The sequence below is a fragment of the Haliotis rufescens genome, unplaced genomic scaffold, assembly GCF_023055435.1.
Source record: "Haliotis rufescens isolate VD_foot unplaced genomic scaffold, xgHalRufe1.0.p SCAF_30, whole genome shotgun sequence".
In the NCBI taxonomy this organism is placed as follows: Eukaryota; Metazoa; Mollusca; class Gastropoda; order Lepetellida; family Haliotidae; genus Haliotis; species Haliotis rufescens.
Window position 1 is genome coordinate 3,323,569 of NW_025964002.1, and position 19,121 is coordinate 3,342,689.

The 19,121-nt window shown below is 42.4% G+C and overlaps 1 protein-coding gene across 3 annotated transcripts in view; it reads left to right on the top strand.

Moving 5' to 3' along the window:
• LOC124147277 (kinesin-like protein KIF15-B) overlaps positions 1-19,121 on the top strand; it is a 55,704-nt gene that overhangs the window by 13,271 nt on the left and 23,312 nt on the right. For all 3 annotated transcript variants that reach the window (XM_048380418.1, XM_048380419.1, XM_046517950.2), the window contains 12 exons: positions 622-723; positions 2,200-2,307; positions 3,928-4,053; positions 4,670-4,728; positions 5,810-5,873; positions 6,807-6,939; positions 7,651-7,751; positions 8,586-8,789; positions 10,722-10,932; positions 11,684-11,820; positions 13,131-13,310; positions 13,860-14,054. In XM_048380418.1, coding sequence (XP_048236375.1) covers positions 622-723; positions 2,200-2,307; positions 3,928-4,053; positions 4,670-4,728; positions 5,810-5,873; positions 6,807-6,939; positions 7,651-7,751; positions 8,586-8,789; positions 10,722-10,932; positions 11,684-11,820; positions 13,131-13,310; positions 13,860-14,054 — 1,620 coding nt within the window. The remainder of the gene's footprint in view (positions 1-621; positions 724-2,199; positions 2,308-3,927; positions 4,054-4,669; positions 4,729-5,809; positions 5,874-6,806; positions 6,940-7,650; positions 7,752-8,585; positions 8,790-10,721; positions 10,933-11,683; positions 11,821-13,130; positions 13,311-13,859; positions 14,055-19,121) is intronic.

Sequence of the window (19,121 nt, forward strand, 5' to 3'; positions counted from 1 at the left end):
AGTGATGGCGTTATGGTATATTAAGATGTGCTGATGACATATTAGTGTGTAATGATGGCGTTACGGTATATCAAGATGTGCTGATGACATATTAGTGTGTAGTGATGGCGTTACGGTATATTAAGATGTGCTGATGACATATTAGTGTGTAGTGATGGCGTTATGGTATATTAAGATGTGCTGATGACATATTAGTGTGTAGTGATGGTGTATGTTAAGATGTTCTGATGACATATTAGTGTGTAGTGATGGTGTATATTAAGATGTGCTGATGACATATTAGTGTGTAGTGATGGCGTTATGGTATATTAAGATGTGCTGATGACATAATAGTGTGTAGTGATGGCGTTACGGTATATTAAGATGTGCTGATGACATATTAGTGTGTAGTGATGGCGTTATGGTATATTGAGATGTGCTGATGACATATTAGTGTTTAGTGATGGCGTTACGGTATATTAAGATGTGCTGATGACATATTAGTGTGTAGTGACGGTGTTATGGCAATTAAGATGTACTGATGACATATTAGTGTTTAGTGATGGCGTTACGGTATATTAAGATGTGCTGATGACATATTAGTGGGTAGTGATGGTGTATGTTAACATGATTAACATGCAGGTGCTGTCATCGGGCTGGATCAACAGAAGGGTGGCAGCGACGTCAATGAATAGAGAGAGTTCGAGGAGCCACGCTGTGTTTACCCTCGCCATAGAATCCAAGGTTTGTACGCAAATATGTTTACCGTGTTCGTCGTAATAAGCACATTGTGCACTTACAGTATTGAGTGGGGGGGAGTTGAATTGAGTTATATCTTTATTCAACCATATGAAAAATCAGAAGGAATGGGTGCACAGTCAGAAAGAAATGCGAACATTAGTGACTTGTAGTGTTACAATAGAGTTCTAGATAATTTTTGTCAATAAACAATATATCACGTGACTAACCACTGGTCCGAGTAGTCCTGTGGGTATCAGGGTCCTACTCAGTACCCACCCGACCCGGGTACCTCAGTTACCCATCCTAGCCCTAGACCTAGACCTCACTGGTGGCTTCACTTATAAGTATCTGTTTACACCTGACTGCATTTGTACATATATGTCATGTTGCCCCGGCCCAAATCAGGGGCAGGAAATGCCAAATAATGAGTATGAGATACGTCAAATATTGTAATGGTTTCAAGCTTTGTGTCAAGACTCAGGATGACTGTTTGAATGTCATAAGTCAGGTCATGTAGTCATCAAGCATCACCAAATTTGCTGTTGCTGTACCGGATATTTTCACTGTTTGAATGAGCTGTGTTTTGTTATATACTGACACACAATTGAAATAATCAACTTCAGCTTGATATCAGAATAATTTTTTACTTATCCTGCATTACTCCTTAATGCATCCTTAGACGTAGTAATGCAGGATAAGTATACAACTGTAAAAAATATTAAGATTTGACATTCAAACACCTTGAATGAGATTTGTATGTGATGTAATTGTTGCATTTGATTATTTCATGCCTTCCTCAAACTCAGAACAATGTAATTTGATTTTTATGTCCATTTTTTAAAATGAATATGCGTTTTCAAAGGATTTGTAATATATATTAAACTATTAAATTATAATCAAGACGAAAATCATGAAAAAAATAATTTTGATACACCAATACTGAAAACTTTTTAAAGTTTTAATAAAATCACATTGTATCCAATTATCAAACATTATGCCTATTAAACAAAGTACCTAACCTGGCAGATCCGCACCCATCATGTGTTAAATCGACCAGTGAAGGTCCGGTTTGGAATTGCTCTTCAGCAACCCATGCTTGCCGTAAGAGGCAACTAATGGAATCAGGTGGTCAGGTTTGCTGACTTAGTCAATGCATGTCATCGTATCCCAATTGCAAAGATCGATGTTCATGATGTCTATCACTGGATTATCTGGTCCAGATTTGATTATTGACAGACAGCCGCCATATAGCTGGAATATTGCTGAGTGCGGCGTTAAACAACAACAAAAGAAAAAAATGTGTTATATCACTGAATAATAGTGAGTTTCTGTACCTGTAATCTGGTTTAGGTTTGAAAGATAATGAAAACCAAAAATTGTAGAATGATTGATTTTAGTTCGAGGAGAAAGTTCTTATTTCCATTTGTGATTGAGTTGTTTTGACTTCCATGTGACATACAACTGTGTTGTCACCTCTAGGAGCAAAAGGGAGGGGTTCAGAACGTGAGGATGTCGCAGCTGAACCTGGTGGACCTGGCAGGGTCTGAACGACAGAAGGACACCAACGCAGCCGGACAGAGACTCAAGGTAACTGGGGCCAGTGATGGGGATGTCAGAGTAAACAGCAGGTACTTGTAGGCAGGGGATGGGTGGCCCTGTCATCTGAGGCATTGTATTTCACTTTGCAGAGTTGCATCCCTTAGCAGTACAAGGATTTGATGGCACGTTTTCCCTCATTATCATCCTTGGTTTCAGGCATGGTTTGTCAGCACCAGAGTTGTTGCTTGCCCTATAGGTACCCAAATTTTGAGAAATTCCAAATTACTTTTTAAGATATCTATTTATGACTGCTATTTGAAAATTCTACTTATAGGTTGATTAACTCTCTGAAATCCCTGGAATAAATGGAGTGAAACCTGAGCAATGATACGCCTTTGAACTATCAATATTTTCAAAAGAGCAGTCTGACTGATGTACCATTTCAACTGCATGATTGTCACTACCATCTTTGGGAGAGGTCTACTATTTATAGGGGACGTAGACTTTAAAGTAGTGTAAAACCACATACAAACAATCAGGCAGGTGTTTTTTTGCAATCAAACTGATTTTCACCTTACAAGATACTCTGCCAGAAATAGCATCATTGAAGTCTCATTAAATATGATATAGTATTTACCAGTTTCCATTGCGGCCAGTTCAGATTCCGTGAAAAAAAACAGGTCCCCAGCTATCCTTGCAGTTTGTAAGAGGCAACTAAAGGAATCAGGTGGTCAGGCTCTGTGACTTCATTGATTACATGGCCACCCGTGAAGATCCGGGGTAGAATAGGACTTAAGCAACTCATGCTTTTTGTAAGAGGCAACTACGCTTCTCGTATGAGGCATCTTATAGGATCTGGAGGTCAGGCTTGCTGACTTGGTTGATGCATGTCATCGTATCGCAGTTGTGTGGATCGATGCTCATGATGTCTGTGGACTGTCTGGTCCAGACTCGATTATTTAGGCTACAGTCATAAAGCTGGAATACTGCTGTGTGCAGCGTTAAACAAAAAAATAATTAATGATTACATTATCCCCAATGTGATGATTGATGCTCAGGATTTCAGTCACTGGATTGTCTGATCCAGACCTGCGTCACAATATGTAATATTGCTTGTTACTTATGTGGATCTGATCTTATTTTGCATGGAATTGTTAGTGTTGTGTAGGTCTGTTGTCTCAGCAGGAAAACAGTAAAAACTCGCTCGTTTTAAGAATGTAATAATTGTAGCAAATTTTCCTATACATAAGGGGGCCACGGATGACCCAGTCGTCTAAGGCACCGCAATTCGCTGTGCAGAGTTGCGTCCCTTGGGCACGCCAGAAACCTATGATTGTGGGTTCAAATCCCGTTTCACCCCTATTGTGTTTCTAGATTTGTCAGCACCATACCCGTGCTCGTGAGTTTCAGCGAAGTGGTCAACATCTGAGGCCTGCATCGCTTCAGGCTTTCCACCAACATTAAGCTGACACGCTGTGATATAACTGGAATATTGTAAAAGTGGCGTTAAACCCAACTCACTCACTCACTCTTATACATAAGTCTCTGTTTACCTGTAATAATTAAAATTAACAAAGTAATTACATTTACAAATGTTTATCGCCATGCATGGGTAAAGTCTGTAATGTTTTAAATAGTATGAACTAATGTCTGATTTGTCATCAACAGGAGGCTGGATGTATCAACAAGTCGCTGTCAACACTGGGAAATGTCATGATGTCACTCGTGGACATCGCGCATGGCAAGAGTCGACACGTCCCGTACAGGGACTCTAAGCTAACCTTCCTCTTAAGGGTACAAACCTGTCATTGTTTGCTTGAGTATTTTAGTGTGTTATTCATATGTTGCATCTTGGAATTTGATTAGAGTAGGTCCCCAGCAACCAAAGTTTGTTGAAAGAGGCGACTAGGATCCTGGCCCACTTGCACAAAGCGATCTTAGCGCTACAACTATTGTAAGCCTATGTTAAAGTATGGGAGTTACGATCATCTTAGCACTAAGATCGCTTTGTGAAAGTGGGCCCGGGTGGTTAGATTCAGTGATTTGCATGTCATTGTACTTTGACAACATTGCTCATTATACTAGCCATGGGTTAGTCTGGTCCAAACTTAAATGTTCCTGGGATGAACTTCGGGAGTGGAGCCGTTTAGTAATTAGTACTCAATGCAATTAATATTGCCGAGTACAGTGTTTGATGTCCGCGCAACATGAGTCCTGCTCACGACTCACAGGTGACAGACATGCTTCACATATGGGTGGGGGCTGAAACATCGGGCAGGTGATTTTAATCCACCTAAATAAGAAGTGTGGGCCGGAAGATGGCTCAGTTTCCTCATCCCTCCTGTAGTCTTGTACGACCTGGTTGCCATGACTTCTGACAGTCCTGTTATTCCATGTCCTCATGTTTCAGGACTCCCTTGGCGGCAATGCTAAGACTCACATTGTGGCCTGTATACATCCTGGATCTAAGTAAGTCAATAATGTGACCATCAGTTTATACATGTTCATATAACTGTAATTAAGAAAAAAAACAATGCGTGGGAATTATCTATCATACAGTAAAACACTGCAGGACACAATAAACCATGAGGGGCGCCGCCCTGAGTAGTTTATTCTCCATGCAGGGTTTTATTGTGGACATGATAAACAACGATCACGAGTCGTTTATTTCTTATATATATGAGATATCAACATTATGTACAGCCTCTTTAAGGATGTTAGTAAAAGGTACACGCTTTACCCGTAATTATAATATTGATGACTTCATGAATACAATCCACCCCTGCAATGTCGGACAAATCCATTTCATGAACAGGGGTTTGGCATTTCATGAACAGGGGGCTAAGTTTGGCATTTCATGGATATTCTCACAACTTTCACGGCGATAACATGTACCGATTCCCCTAATACAAATTGACATATCTCGCCCACTTTCGGATATGATTGTTCAACCGTGGCATTTTTCTGTGTTGCCCAGCTACATCTATGGGGAACATCTCACTTCCCTCTCAAAAATAACGTCGTCCAATCTACAACGTAATCACGTTGCGAGCGTATGTTCGAATCTCCAGAAATGACGTAATCACGTTGTGAGCGTATGTTAGAATCTCCAGAAATGACGTAATCACTTTGCAAGCGTATGTTCGAATCTCCAGAAATGACGTCATGATAGAAGAACAGTGTTTTATCATGAAATTAACCATGCATCGATTTATCGCGTAGCTATCTTATATCAGCACATCCATGTACCCTGAGTGTTTTTATTTTCATACATCAATGTATTGAACCAACCAATTGAAAGACAGCTGTGGAGAATAAAACGCCAACCAGTCAGACAAATGTGTTAAATTACCCAACTAACCAAACCCAATGAAAGTTAACTTTTCTATGATATGTTTAACTAAATGTGTAGATTCGTAGAAAATGAAACAAATGAAAAACATAAGTAGGATCTCAACAAATCCTAACAAATCATTTCAGTTAATGTATGTTACTGCCTGCTTTACGTTTAACCATGTGAACCATTGCATCACTGTGACTATCTGCCCAGGTGTTTTGGCGAGACTTTGTCGACGCTACAGTTCGCCAGACGAGCCAAGATGATCAAGAACAAGGTGAGTACAGTGATGTGGATGCAGAAGTCTTCTAGGGCCCTAGGCAACCTGGGTTGTATACTCCCCAAGGAGTTAAGAATGCTGGATCCACTTGACGTGGAACAAATAAAATCGCATTTGAGCAGATACTAGTACATGGATACCTGGGGTATATAGATGTATAAAATATATAATATATAATAAAAAATTAAAAAATTAAAAAATTAAAAAATTAAAAAATTAAAAAAAGAAGTACAGTGATGCAGGCTGCTTGAGTCAGGCACTGTCCAGTGATGAGTTCTACATCTGCTTCTCCCAGCGGATGGGGAGTTCCGGGGTCGGACCAGCTAAGGCAACACCTTTCCACATCACTGTTTATTGAGCAGCACTTGTAACAAGTATAAAAACAATGCCATTCAGACACTAATTACATCCAGTGAATTGTCACAAGCGTTCTACTCACTCATGTCATCACTGATCACACCTGCAAGTCCAGACAGACGCCACCCAACACAGTGTCTTTGCGACTGCATCAAAGGCCGACACGAGCCAGCGCGCACGTATTGTTTTAGCTGTAGTACTCTACTCAGCGCTAATAAGCGGTGCTATTTGGTGTGTGATTGGATTAATGTAAGGTTGGATTAAGGTGAGGATTCTCCTGTAAACCTGACAGAGGACATTTTGTTTAGATATTAATCCACTGATGCTTGAGAGGAGGGGGTGTCACATTCATATTGAGTCGCATTTTTGGCTAGGGGCCAGCGGTCGCATTCTTTTGGAGACGCATTAATTTCACATTTTACAGTATCTATCTAACAATTAATGATTGCCATTATTGCACTTTGAACATTTAGCTGTTTCACACAACTCACTCTACGTCTAGACCTCGGCTGAACATAGGCGCCAGGTCCTGGAGCATAGTCCCTCTTTGAAGTGAATGTCTTTGTATTCCAGGCAGTGGTCAACGAAGACACCCAGGGCAACATACTCCATCTACAGGCCGAGATCCGTCGCTTGAAGGACCAACTGCTGCAGTTTCAGATGGAGGGGGGGCCGCGGGAACTACCCCCATTCCAGGGGGGGTCAGGTGAGAGACGGCACAGTCCGTACTTTATATAAGAACGTGATGCATGTTATCAGAGAAATAATGGTGTCCCCTTCATGCAGGATGGGACGCCAGTCACTTTCTTAACGTCATGGTTTGACACAGCCAGTGGATAGAACCACTGACCTGCCGCTGTCTGGGCAGATGCAGTCTACAAGTGTTGTAGTAAGGCTAAAGAACTGCTGTATTCTCATACAGATGTGACTAGTTAGTGTCAAGTAACAATGTCATTACAATGCTGGAGTAATGATTAAACCAGGGACCAGATAGTACAGGTGAAACGAGATATCGATATACCAGTGCATTGTGAGTTTTCATACGCTGATACGATACTCGATACATTTTTTTCTGCATTGATACAAGATGATACAATTGGTAAAATACATTACTGCTCATTTAATGATCCCCTGGGGTTTTTGTCCATCAAAAATCACAAAATGTGTTGTAGTTAAGTTCACTACTAACAAGAGCCACAACAAACATGTGTCTACAGCTAGATATTCCTATTGAGCCTGCTCTGAAATATTTATAGTCAAGATGTTTCCACACGATTTGACATAAATATGCATATCGAGATACGTATTGTATAATGACCTTTGTATTGTGACCTTGCTGTGTCGTTTCACTCCTACCATTTAGCTAAGAAATTTTCCATATTAAAATTGAAACACTTTTCTTGACTTCTTGCTTCAGACAGTGCTCCGGTTACCATGACTACTGGGGGAGATTCAGAATGGAGGAAGAACTTCATAGAATCAATGTTCTTCCGGGAGAAAGCTGAAACTGAAAAGAAGGTGATACTATCAGCATTCAGGGGACATGTTACACATAAACTGTCTCCACTGTATTGTAATTAAGGGTGAAGAGATACATTGGTGCACCGGTACATCGTCATATTGTAATGAAGAAAGAATTTGTCCCAAATAACTCTGTGGGTCAGAATAATTTTATTTAGAAATTCTAATTCCAAGTCTGATTGTTGCTTAATGCCACTTGAGGCAATAATTCCAGCTCTATGACGGTTGCCATAAATAACCGAGTCTGGACCAGACAATCCAGTGACTGACATCATGACTCATTCCAAGGAGAAATGCGATTCGCTGTGCAGAGTTGCGTCCCTTGGGCACGCCAGAAACCTATGATTGTGGGTTCGAATCCCGGTTCGCCCCAATTATGTTTCTAGGTTTGTCAGCACCATACCCGTGCTCGTGGGTTTCACCGAAGTGGTAAACGTCTGAGACCTGCATCACTTCGGGCTTTCCTCCCACATTAAGCTGACATGCCGTGATATAACTGGAATACTGTTAAAAGCAACGTTAAACCCAACTCACTCACTCACTCCAAGGAGAAATCAGAAATGTTTCATGCAGTTTACTTTTTTGTGAGAATGTTTCAGCTTCACTCCCCCATTCAGCCTGCAAGGACGTAGGTGATGAAGTGTGGACTGGTGAAACATTAAGCTCACCGAGCATCTTCTACAGAAATCCATGGACATTGGCTAGCTGTCATTTCTATGAATCATTTCAAAAATATTATAATTCAAAGCTTGTTAAACTTGGATTCATGGTGTGCATTTTTGAAAATATGACTGATTCAGACAGTGATGGTTAAAAACCTCCTTGTTTCAGAATTTGATACAGACCATTAAGGACCTTGAAGATGTGGCTAAGAAGCGGGAGAAGTTCAACCAGTCGCGGGAGATGGTCATGAAGTTCCGTGAGAAGGACATCGAGATCCTGAAGAAGGAGGTTGCTCAGCTCAAGACGAGGCTTGCAGGGGGAGAAGACGAGAACGCCAAGGATCACCACAGCACCAAAGAAAACGATCAGATTGTGAGTAGAAATGGCCAATGAATACAGATGAACTTTGATGCCACAAGCATAGTGTGATCCTATACATTTTATAACATGCATGGTGGCAGTTGGGTTAAAGTGGTCGCTTGTCACACTGAAGGCACAGGTTTAATTCCCATCATGGTGTTCACTGCATCCACTACCGCCTCCGTGGTCTAGTGGTAGAGAGCCCAGGAGAGCGGAAGGTCCTGGGTTCGATCCCTGGCCGCGTCATACCAAAAGACATTAAAAGATGGTACTTGTTGTTACCCTGTCTGGCGCTCGACATTAAGGGGCTAAAACAAGGACTGGTCGGCTCGGAGTCAGTATACTGTGTCTGAGTGGGGTATTCATGTTAAACTGCGGCTTGGTATCTCAGTGAGCTAGCACTATAAATCGGCACCAGTCCGGGCTAGTACAAGCAGCCACACAAACACACACACGTACATGCACGTCGCTATAAAAGTGCAATAATCTTAGACGTGACGTTAAACCCCATTTCACCTCACCTCACCTCACCTCACTGCATCCACCCAAACAACCCAGCAACCCAACAACCCAGCAACCCAACAACCCAGCAACCCAACAACCCAGCAACCCAACAACCCAGCCACCAAACAACCCACCCGAAGATTACACATGAAATGTGTTGATTCAAGATAAAGAAAACAATTTCATTTGAACTTTTACTAGTTTTAGCAATTTGTTGTGATATAATTATGAGTTAGTTTGACTTTGAAGACCATTTACACCCTATATCCCAACACACAGGCCTCCTTGAAGGGGGACCCGTGAAGATCCGGGTTAGAATAGGTCTACAGCAACCATGCTTGTTGTAAAAGGCGAGTAACGGGATCGGGTGGTCAGGCTTGCTGACTTGGTTGATGCATGTCAACATATCCCAAAGCTCATGGATGCTCATGTTAATCTCTGGTTTGTCTGGTCCAGACTTGATTATCTACAGACCACCGTCATATAGCTGTTATATTGCTGAGTGCGGCGTTAAACAATAAACAAACAAATCCTTGAAAGAGATGAGCTAGTTTGTAGTTTGACTGTTATCCCCTGTCCCCCAGGCCTCCTTGAGGGAGGAGATGAGATAGTTTGACTGTTATCCCCTGTCCCCCCAGGCCTCCTTGAGGGAGGAGATGAGCTAGTTTGACTGTTATCCCCTGTCCCCCCAGGCCTCCTTGAGGGAGGAGATGAGCTAGTTTGACTGTTATCCCCTGTCCCCCCAGGCCTCCTTGAGGGAGGAGATGAGCTAGTTTGACTGTTATCCCCTGTCCCCCAGGCCTCCTTGAGGGAGGAGATGAGGCAGTCTGACTGTTATCCCCTGTCCCCCCAGGCCTCCTTGAGGGAGGAGATGAGGTAGTTTGACTGTTATCCCCTGTCCCCCAGGCCTCTTTGAGGGAGGAGATGAGCTAGTTTGACTGTTATCCCCTGTCCCCCCAAGGCCTCCTTGAGGGAGGAGATGAGCTAGTTTGACTGTTATCCCCTGTGCCCAGGGCCTCCTTGAGGGAGGAGATGAGGTAGTTTGACTGTTATCTCCTGTCCCCCAGGCCTTCTTGAGGGAGGAGATGAGGCAGTCTGACTGTTATCCCCTGTCCCCCCAGGCCTCCTTGAGGGAGGAGATGAGCTAGTTTGACTGTTATCTCCTGTCCCCCAGGCCTCCTTGAGGGAGGAGATGAGGTAGTTTGACTGTTATCCCCTGTCCCCTAGGCCTCCTTGAGGGAGGAGATGAGCTAGTTTGACTGTTATCCCCTGTCCCCCAGGCCTCCTTGAGGGAGGAGATGAGGTAGTTTGACTGTTATCCCCTGTCCCCCAGGCCTCCTTGAGGGAGGAGATGAGGTAGTTTGACTGTTATCCCCTGTCCCCCAGGCCTCCTTGAGGGAGGAGATGAGGTAGTTTGACTGTTATCCCCTGTCCCCCCAGGCCTCCTTGAGGGAGGAGATGAAGGTGCTGACAGAGAGGATCAAGTGCCACCCCGTGGTCGTCCGCCAGAACGTGGAGCTGCAGAAACTGAGGACGGAGCTGAAGCAGCTCAAGAATAACGACAACTACAGGCAAGCTGTGATCAGTGACAACCGCAAGATCGAGGAACTGGACAAGGTGTTCAAAGAACTGATGGCCGAAAAGTCAAAAGGTGAATTCTTGTGTCTTGATTTTATTGTAATAGTCTTTGTTCTCCTGCTATGATGTGATAGAAATACTGTTCAAAGTGGTATTATGCCCAAACTCACTCCTAACAACTACAGAAATCTTTTCCGATGTGTGTACTATGATAAAGCTTTTGGAGCGGTGCGGTAACCAATTGAAGACCCAGTGTCCCCCGCAGTATATATTTTGCTGGAATATTGCTAAAAGTGGAATAATTTCATACTCACTCACTCTCTCTAAAACCTTTATTTTACTGTTCTTGAAAATATCAAAAATCATAAATTCACCATTGAGTTTTATGAACATTATTACAATTATTACAATTTATCGAAGGTGAACTTACTTTCATATCACATCCTGTACATATTTCTCATGATATTAACCATGTAATGTGATGCCTCTTATGACACGATGACTATGTAACCTCTATAATGAATAAAAACAATTTGTAAAAAAAATAATTTGTATTTTCATAAATTTTATTTTGAGTAGTGTTAGAAGGTTAAAGTATAATAAAAAAAAACTAAAGAAAAACTTTGCTGTTGGGAATGCTCCTTAAAATGACAGTTCAAATAGTTGCTTGTCTCTCTCTATCACATAGTACCAATCTACCCGTGGAGTTATTCTACTACTTGAATGTGATGAAGTAATAAAGTAATACTAATTGATACTATGATAGCAAAGTTTCATCATTGAGTAGTTCCTGTGAGTGGGGTCAGTGTTGGATTCCTGTGTAGTTGCAGATGACGAGTCCCCCGGTGGCAAGAAGCTAGTTAGCCCCTACAGCACGCCCCAGACAGGGGACAAAGTTGCCGTAGCAACCCTGGAGAAGTACAAGTCCCAGGTGGCCAACCTTCAGAAGGAGATCGAAGGGGTTAGTGCTTGAACCCATATCCATATAGCACAGTTGGTGCTTGAACCCATATCTATATAGCACAGTTAGTGCTTGAACCCACATCCATACAGCACAGTTAGTGCTTGAACCCACATCCATACAGCACAGTTAGTGCTTGAACCCACATCCATACAGCACAGTTAGTGCTTGAACCCACATACATATCGCACAGTTAGTGCTTGAACCCACATTAATATCGCACAGTTAGTGCTTGAACCCACATCCATACAGCACAGTTAGTGCTTGAACCCACATCCATACAGCACAGTTAGTGCTTGAACCCACATCCATACAGCACAGTTAGTGCTTGAACCCACATCCATACAGTACAGTTAGTGCTTGAACCCACATCCATACATCAGTTAGTGCTTGAACCCACATCCATACAGCACAGTTAGTGCTTGAACCCACATCCATACAGCACAGTTAGTGCTTGAACCCACATCCATACAGTACAGTTAGTGCTTGAACCCACATCCATACATCAGTTAGTGCTTGAACCCACATCCATACAGCACAGTTAGTGCTTGAACCCACATCCATACAGCACAGTTAGTGCTTGAACCCACATCCATACAGTACAGTTAGTGCTTGAACCCACATCCATACATCAGTTAGTGCTTGAACCCACATCCATACAGCACAGTTAGTGCTTGAACCCACATCCATACAGCACAGTTAGTGCTTGAACCCACATCCATACAGCACAGTTAGTGCTTGAACCCACATCCATACATCAGTTAGTGCTTGAACCCACATCCATACAGCACAGTTAGTGCTTGAACCCACATCCATACAGCACAGTTAGTGCTTGAACCCACATCCATACAGCACAGTTAGTGCTTGAACCCACATCCATACAGCATGGTTTGATCATTGAATACTCACCGAGCACAGGGTATCTACATGTTACATGCCACAGTGCAACCTATAATTGAAAAATACCTTGTCTGAATTATAGTGATAGACAAAGTTCACAGAGTACAAATTCTGAGAAATGTAAAATCTACAATTTCAAGAAAAGCAGGCAAACAAATTGTGAAAGGTTAGTGTATTCAGAAACTGAAAATTGCACCTATGGTGTGTCAGAAAAAAAGACAAAAGTGCTTAGAACAATGCTGTTAGGACTGGGTTCAAAGATTGAGTGTGGCTGAAGTTAGTGTTGGTCTATTCACATCGACATCTATAGCTAGCAGGTTGGTCATTAAGCGTGTACCTCGCGATCCCAGCACTGTGTGACAATTTCATGTGTTTTTTGCCGATCCGATGAATCTAAGTTTATATTACAGATGAAGGCTATGCTGACAGAGACGAAAGAGACATCGGAGAAGAAGACAATTGAGCTGGGTGCTGAGCTTAGCTCGGCTAAACAGATGAATGAAGAGGTCATGAGAAGTCTCAAAATGCGTCAGCTCCACTATGACTACGAGAAAAAAACCTTGAATGATCTTCACACTCGCACTATAGAGGTAGGCATTCTGGTGTTAATACAGTTTCTTCCATGTCAGTCTTTTCTATGGTGCTTTGGGGCAGAGGTGGTGATATGCTCTAAACATTGCAACCTGCTGTGCAGAGTTGCTTCCCTTACCTCTGCCAGGATCTGCTTATGGTTCTTAATTATGCACCTTATCAGTGTTTGTGGGTTTCAAGTTGTAAAGTGACAGCAGTAGAAATTGGCATAGTCCTTTACTCCTTGCCGAATTGCCCGATAGTTAAGGTAACAGTTCCAGTAGACATTCACCATTTTTAAGGGTTTTGCTATGTCATCATTATCTGGACAAGAGGACTTTCTATTGCTGTAAAGATCTTCAACACTTCGGACTTTCCTCCAACGTCAAGCTGCCATGCCGATAAAATAAATGGAATGCCCTTCAAAGCCGTGTTAAACCCAACTCACCCTTGATTGGGTAGAACAGGAGTCTTGTATTTATTGTGGTGTGTATATATATTCATCTAATTATTGTATTTGCACGTTCAAGACCAATCCAGCATTTGCTGCCTACTTTCCTCCTTACTAGACCATCACCACCCCTCAGAGAGCCAGGTACAATCTACGCAATCGTTCCATGCATGAGATATCCCAGGTCAAGGCCGTGTCTCCCGACCTCAACCAGACCATCGAGATGGAGGATGGGATATTGGGGGAGGACATCCCTGAAATCATGAACGAGGCGGCACACGAAGCCCTCACGGGGGAGATAAAACAGCTCCAGGTAAATACCAGGGTGTAACGATGTGTCAAATACCAGGGTGTAACGCTGTGTCAAATACCAGGTTGTATCGCTGTGTCAAATACCAGGGTGTAACGCTGTGTCAAATACCAGGTTGTATCGCTGTGTCAAATACCAGGGTGTAACGCTGTGTCAAATACCAGGTTGTATCGCTGTGTCAAATACCAGGGTGTAACGCTGTGTCAAATACCAGGGTGTAAGGCTGTGTCAAATACCAGGGTGTAACGATGTGTCAAATACCAGGGTGTAACACTGTGTCAAATACCAGGGTGTAACGATGTGTCAAATACCAGGGTGTAACGCTGTGTCAAATACCAGGGTGTGACGCTGTGTCAAATACATGGGTATGAGGATACATCAAGTAGTACAAGCAGTCATTCTCCCCTCATGCATGACGTCTGTGATACTTCACACTTGTTCAAGAAGCACCAATTTACATGGCCCTCAGATGTTGAAACTTCAGGCCATTGAACTTGAGTGTAACTGACACTGCAGCATTGAACTCAATACCACCCGGAGTCACTTGCTGACCGCACACTAGACTTGTGCTTCTCCCTCTTCTACTGTTTTGTTTGTTGTTTAATGCCGCACTCAGCAATGTTCCAGCTATATGACAGTGGCCTGTAATTAATGGGGTCTTAACCAGACAATCCAGGGATTGATATTGTGAGCAAGGATATGGGTTATGATGACACTCAATCAACCAAGTAAATGAACCTGACCACCCGATCCATTTAGTTGCCTCTTACAACCATCACAGGTTGCGTGGGGATCAGTTCTAACACAGAATACCCATGGGGTTTGTTCCACTGTTGCTGATAGAGGGAGAGTGACACACGGCTCCCTCTCTCACCCCATGTTTGTGATGTTGCTGATAGAGGAGAGTGACACACGGCTCCCTCTCTCACCCCATGTTTGTGATATTGCTGATAGAGAGAGAGTGACACACGGCTCCCTCTCTCACCCCATGTTTGTGATATTACTGATAGAGAGAGAGTGACACACGGCTCCCTCACTCACCCCATGTTTGTGATATTGCTGATAGAGAGAGAGTGACACACGGCTTCCTCACTCACCCCATGTTTGTAATATAACTGACAGAGAGAGTGACACACGGCTCCCTCACTCACCCCATGATTGTGATGTTGCTGATAGAGGGAGAGTGACACACGGCTCCCTCACTCACCCCATGTTTGTGATATTACTGATAGAGGAGAGTGACACACGGCTCCCTCACTCACCCCATGTTTGTGATGTTGCTGATAGAGGGAGAGTGACACACAGCTCCCTCACTCACCCCATGTTTGTGATATTGCTGATAAAGGGAGAGTGACACATGGCTCCCTCCCTCACCCCATGTTTGTGATATTGCTGATAAAGGGAGAGTGACACATGGCTCCCTCTCTCACCCCATGTTTGTGATATTGCTGATAGAGGGAGAGTGACACATGGCTCCCTCCCTCACCCCATGTTTGTGATGTTGCTGATAGAGGGAGAGTGACACACAGCTCCCTCTCACCCCATGTTTGTGATATTGCTGATAGACGGAGACTGACACACAGCTCCCTCACTCACCCCATGTTTGTGATATTGCTGATAGAGGAGAGTAACACACGGCTCCCTCCCTCACCCCATGTTTGTGATATTGCTGATAAAGGGAGAGTGACACATGGCTCCCTCTCTCACCCCATGTTTGTGATATTGCTGATAGAGGGAGAGTGACACATGGCTCCCTCCCTCACCCCATGTTTGTGATGTTGCTGATAGAGGGAGAGTGACACATGGCTCCCTCTCTCACCCCATGTTTGTGATATTGCTGATAGAGGGAGAGTGACACATGGCTCCCTCCCTCACCCCATGTTTGTGATATTGCTGATAGAGGAGAGTGACACATGGCTCCCTCCCTCACCCCATGTTTGTGATATTGCTGATAAAGGGAGAGTGACACACGGCTCCCTCACTCACCCCATGTTTGTGATGTTGCTGATAGAGGGAGAGTGACACATGGCTCCCTCCCTCACCCCATGTTTGTGATATTGCTGATAGAGGGAGAGTGACACATGGCTCCCTCCCTCACCCCATGTTTGTGATGTTGCTGATAGAGGGAGAGTGACACATGGCTCCCTCTCTCACCCCATGTTTGTGATATTGCTGATAGAGGGAGAGTGACACATGGCTCCCTCTCTCACCCCATCAGGCCACAAAGTTGCGACTAAATTGGTCGCCATGGCGATCTAGTTTTGTATTTTGCGACTGGTATTTTCATGTCAGTCGCCAACTGGCTCCTTGTCTTTAATTAAGTTTGGCGACTAAATATCTCTTGTCATAAGATATTAAAAAAGATCGTTTTTAATATAAGTGCGTAACTTCGGTGAAAATATTCGATATCAGAACATAATAACATCGACAAGATCACTGTTGGCCATGTGTTCTGTTTTCGCTTTCGATATGAAGCTCCATACCTGGAATGAAGGAAGCACTTTCCGTTATTAAGTAATGCACTAACGATGTTAAGAGTTTAGTACCCACGCATGCGCTGTACGACATCCGCCCAGGTGACAGCTAAGGCGGTCGTTTCGCCGTTCAAAAACACGAAGTATTTTTCTATATTTGCGCAAGTCAAAACATCAACAAATCGTTGTCAATCGGCAAATGATGAATACCGTATTTTCTTTAGTATAGTGCGCACCCCTCTCTAGCAGATTCAGTATTTATTTATTTTTTTTTGGGGGGGGGGGGGGAACAGGGGTGGAAATTTGCCATTTCCCGACTCTCGGGGAAAGTAGAAATACGAGGTTGGGCAACAAAATCACTTACTTTAACTTGTCCGGAGGCAAGTAATATTGGAAATTACTATCACTGTCTACATTTCTAACTACTTGTAAGGCAGGCAGCCAATCAAATTTCAGCGGTGATACCAAGCTCGTGTTTGATAAATTTCAGAAGTTGGCGAAAGATTTTTGTTAAATCATGTTATTCTGAACTAAAAGGCAGGAAATCACGATATATATATATATTAAAAATATGGAACTTCGTGAATCTATCGTGCTAGGTTACGAGCTGTGACAGATTTTTCATGCATATATTTTTGCATTAAACATCGTGTCCGAGCCGAGAATTTAAGGCGACGAAAGCTGAGATGTCATTTGACTTACATTACATGCGATCGCACGAAAAGATGGAAATAATAACTTAGATGTAAGTTTGATTACTTTTAGATATATTTTTGTTGAATTTATTTATTACTTTGTATAATATATCAAAGATTTGCTTAAAACGTCTTTATTTTGCTCTTTGACATGTTTGATGTGGACCCGTTGTTGAAATGTGTGTCCGAGAATTATATTTTCAATAACATCGCGGGAAATAGTGAATAATTTTTTTATTTATTGATAAAAAAATGATAAATTGATATGGAATACGTATTTCAGACATTGTGAAATGTGATAGATTTAATAAATGAATGATATTATAGGTAGGTCCATACAAATATATACTATTTTGACGTGACTACGGCTTGGCCGGAAAACCGGCCTACGGTGTTGAAAGGGATAAACACATAGATAAAAAATCACCAGACATGTTGATTTACCGTTTAAAATTGTATTTTTTTGTTCTGCTAGGCATTGTTTTATATCCAGGGATTAAGATTACCATGTGTATCTTCTCGTAAACTAAGCCGGACACAGCAATCAGCTGTACACACAATTTCTTGGAATTTACCGGTGATTCAGTCAAGTCACACCCAATGATATAACTTTACAGGGTTTTAATGCAAGGATCGGCAAAATATGTATCTGAAACTTCTTCTTTTTATCAGGAATAATATATTCCAATATCTTGTTAATTTAGATGCAGCTTTTACCAAACATATTTGAAATAATAATAACCCTAAGCGTAAGCGAAGCAGCTGATTGCTATATATTACCGGGTATTACATGGTTTTACATGGAACACACAGTCTGACCAGTCACCGTCAAGGCTCCCGTGCACGTGATCGCGTGAATTACGTGTTGACATAGAATCGTCCAACAAAAACAAATATGACCTTTAACGAGTCAAAGTATGGCATTTATGACAAATGTATCCATTCTCTGTCAACGAAAGTTCGTTTCAAGGCATCAATAGCGGTAATCTGACCGTGGTTTCTCTTAATAACCGTTTGTTAGATCTTCCGATCGCTTCACACACGATTTCGCCGAAATAAATTAAAACAATATTAAAAGTAATTTTGAATAAAATTAATGAAATAAGTTACTAACATAAGTCCAGATATACAAAGAACAATTTTTATAGTCAGACAGTGTAATTACATGATTTGTTTGCGTACTTCAGTATGGATTTGTTGACATGGTATTTCCGGTGTTACGTTCTCACGGTAATGTCTTTCCATGGGGGAAAAACATCAAAACTAATTATTTCGTGTATAATGCGCACCCCCTTCTACACAGCTGTGTTTTTTTGGAAATAAATGCGCAGTATACTCAAGATAATACGGAATGCTTTGAATGGCGAAGCTGACACGGAAGTTTCGTCGTCTATCGACACATTCGATGAACCAAAACCTGCAACTGGCACCGGTAAACTGTCAGATGATGTTACTGACACAATGTTCTAAAGCTTGTTTGTCTGAAAAACTCAAAAGCTTCAACAACACGTCAACAGTTGTTGTTCATGATTTAAAACTGATTATTCAAACTAATGGATTTTTTTGTTTTGTTATGCAGTTAAATTACAAGTCATTACTTTTGGCTCCTTACATTTTGTCTTGGCTCCTTGAAATTCTATTTGGCTCCTTGAAAAAATCATTTAGGAGCCAAGTGGCTCCTTTAAATTTTTTTTAACTTTGTGGCCTGCCCATGTTTGTGATATTGCTGATAGAGAGCGTGACACACGGCTCCCTTACTCACCCCATGTTTGTGATGTTGCTGATAGACGGAGACTGACACACAGCTCCCTCTCACCCCATGTTTGTGATATTGCTGATAGAGAGAGTGACACACGGCTCCCTCTCTCACCCCATGTTTGTGATGTTGCTGATAGACGGAG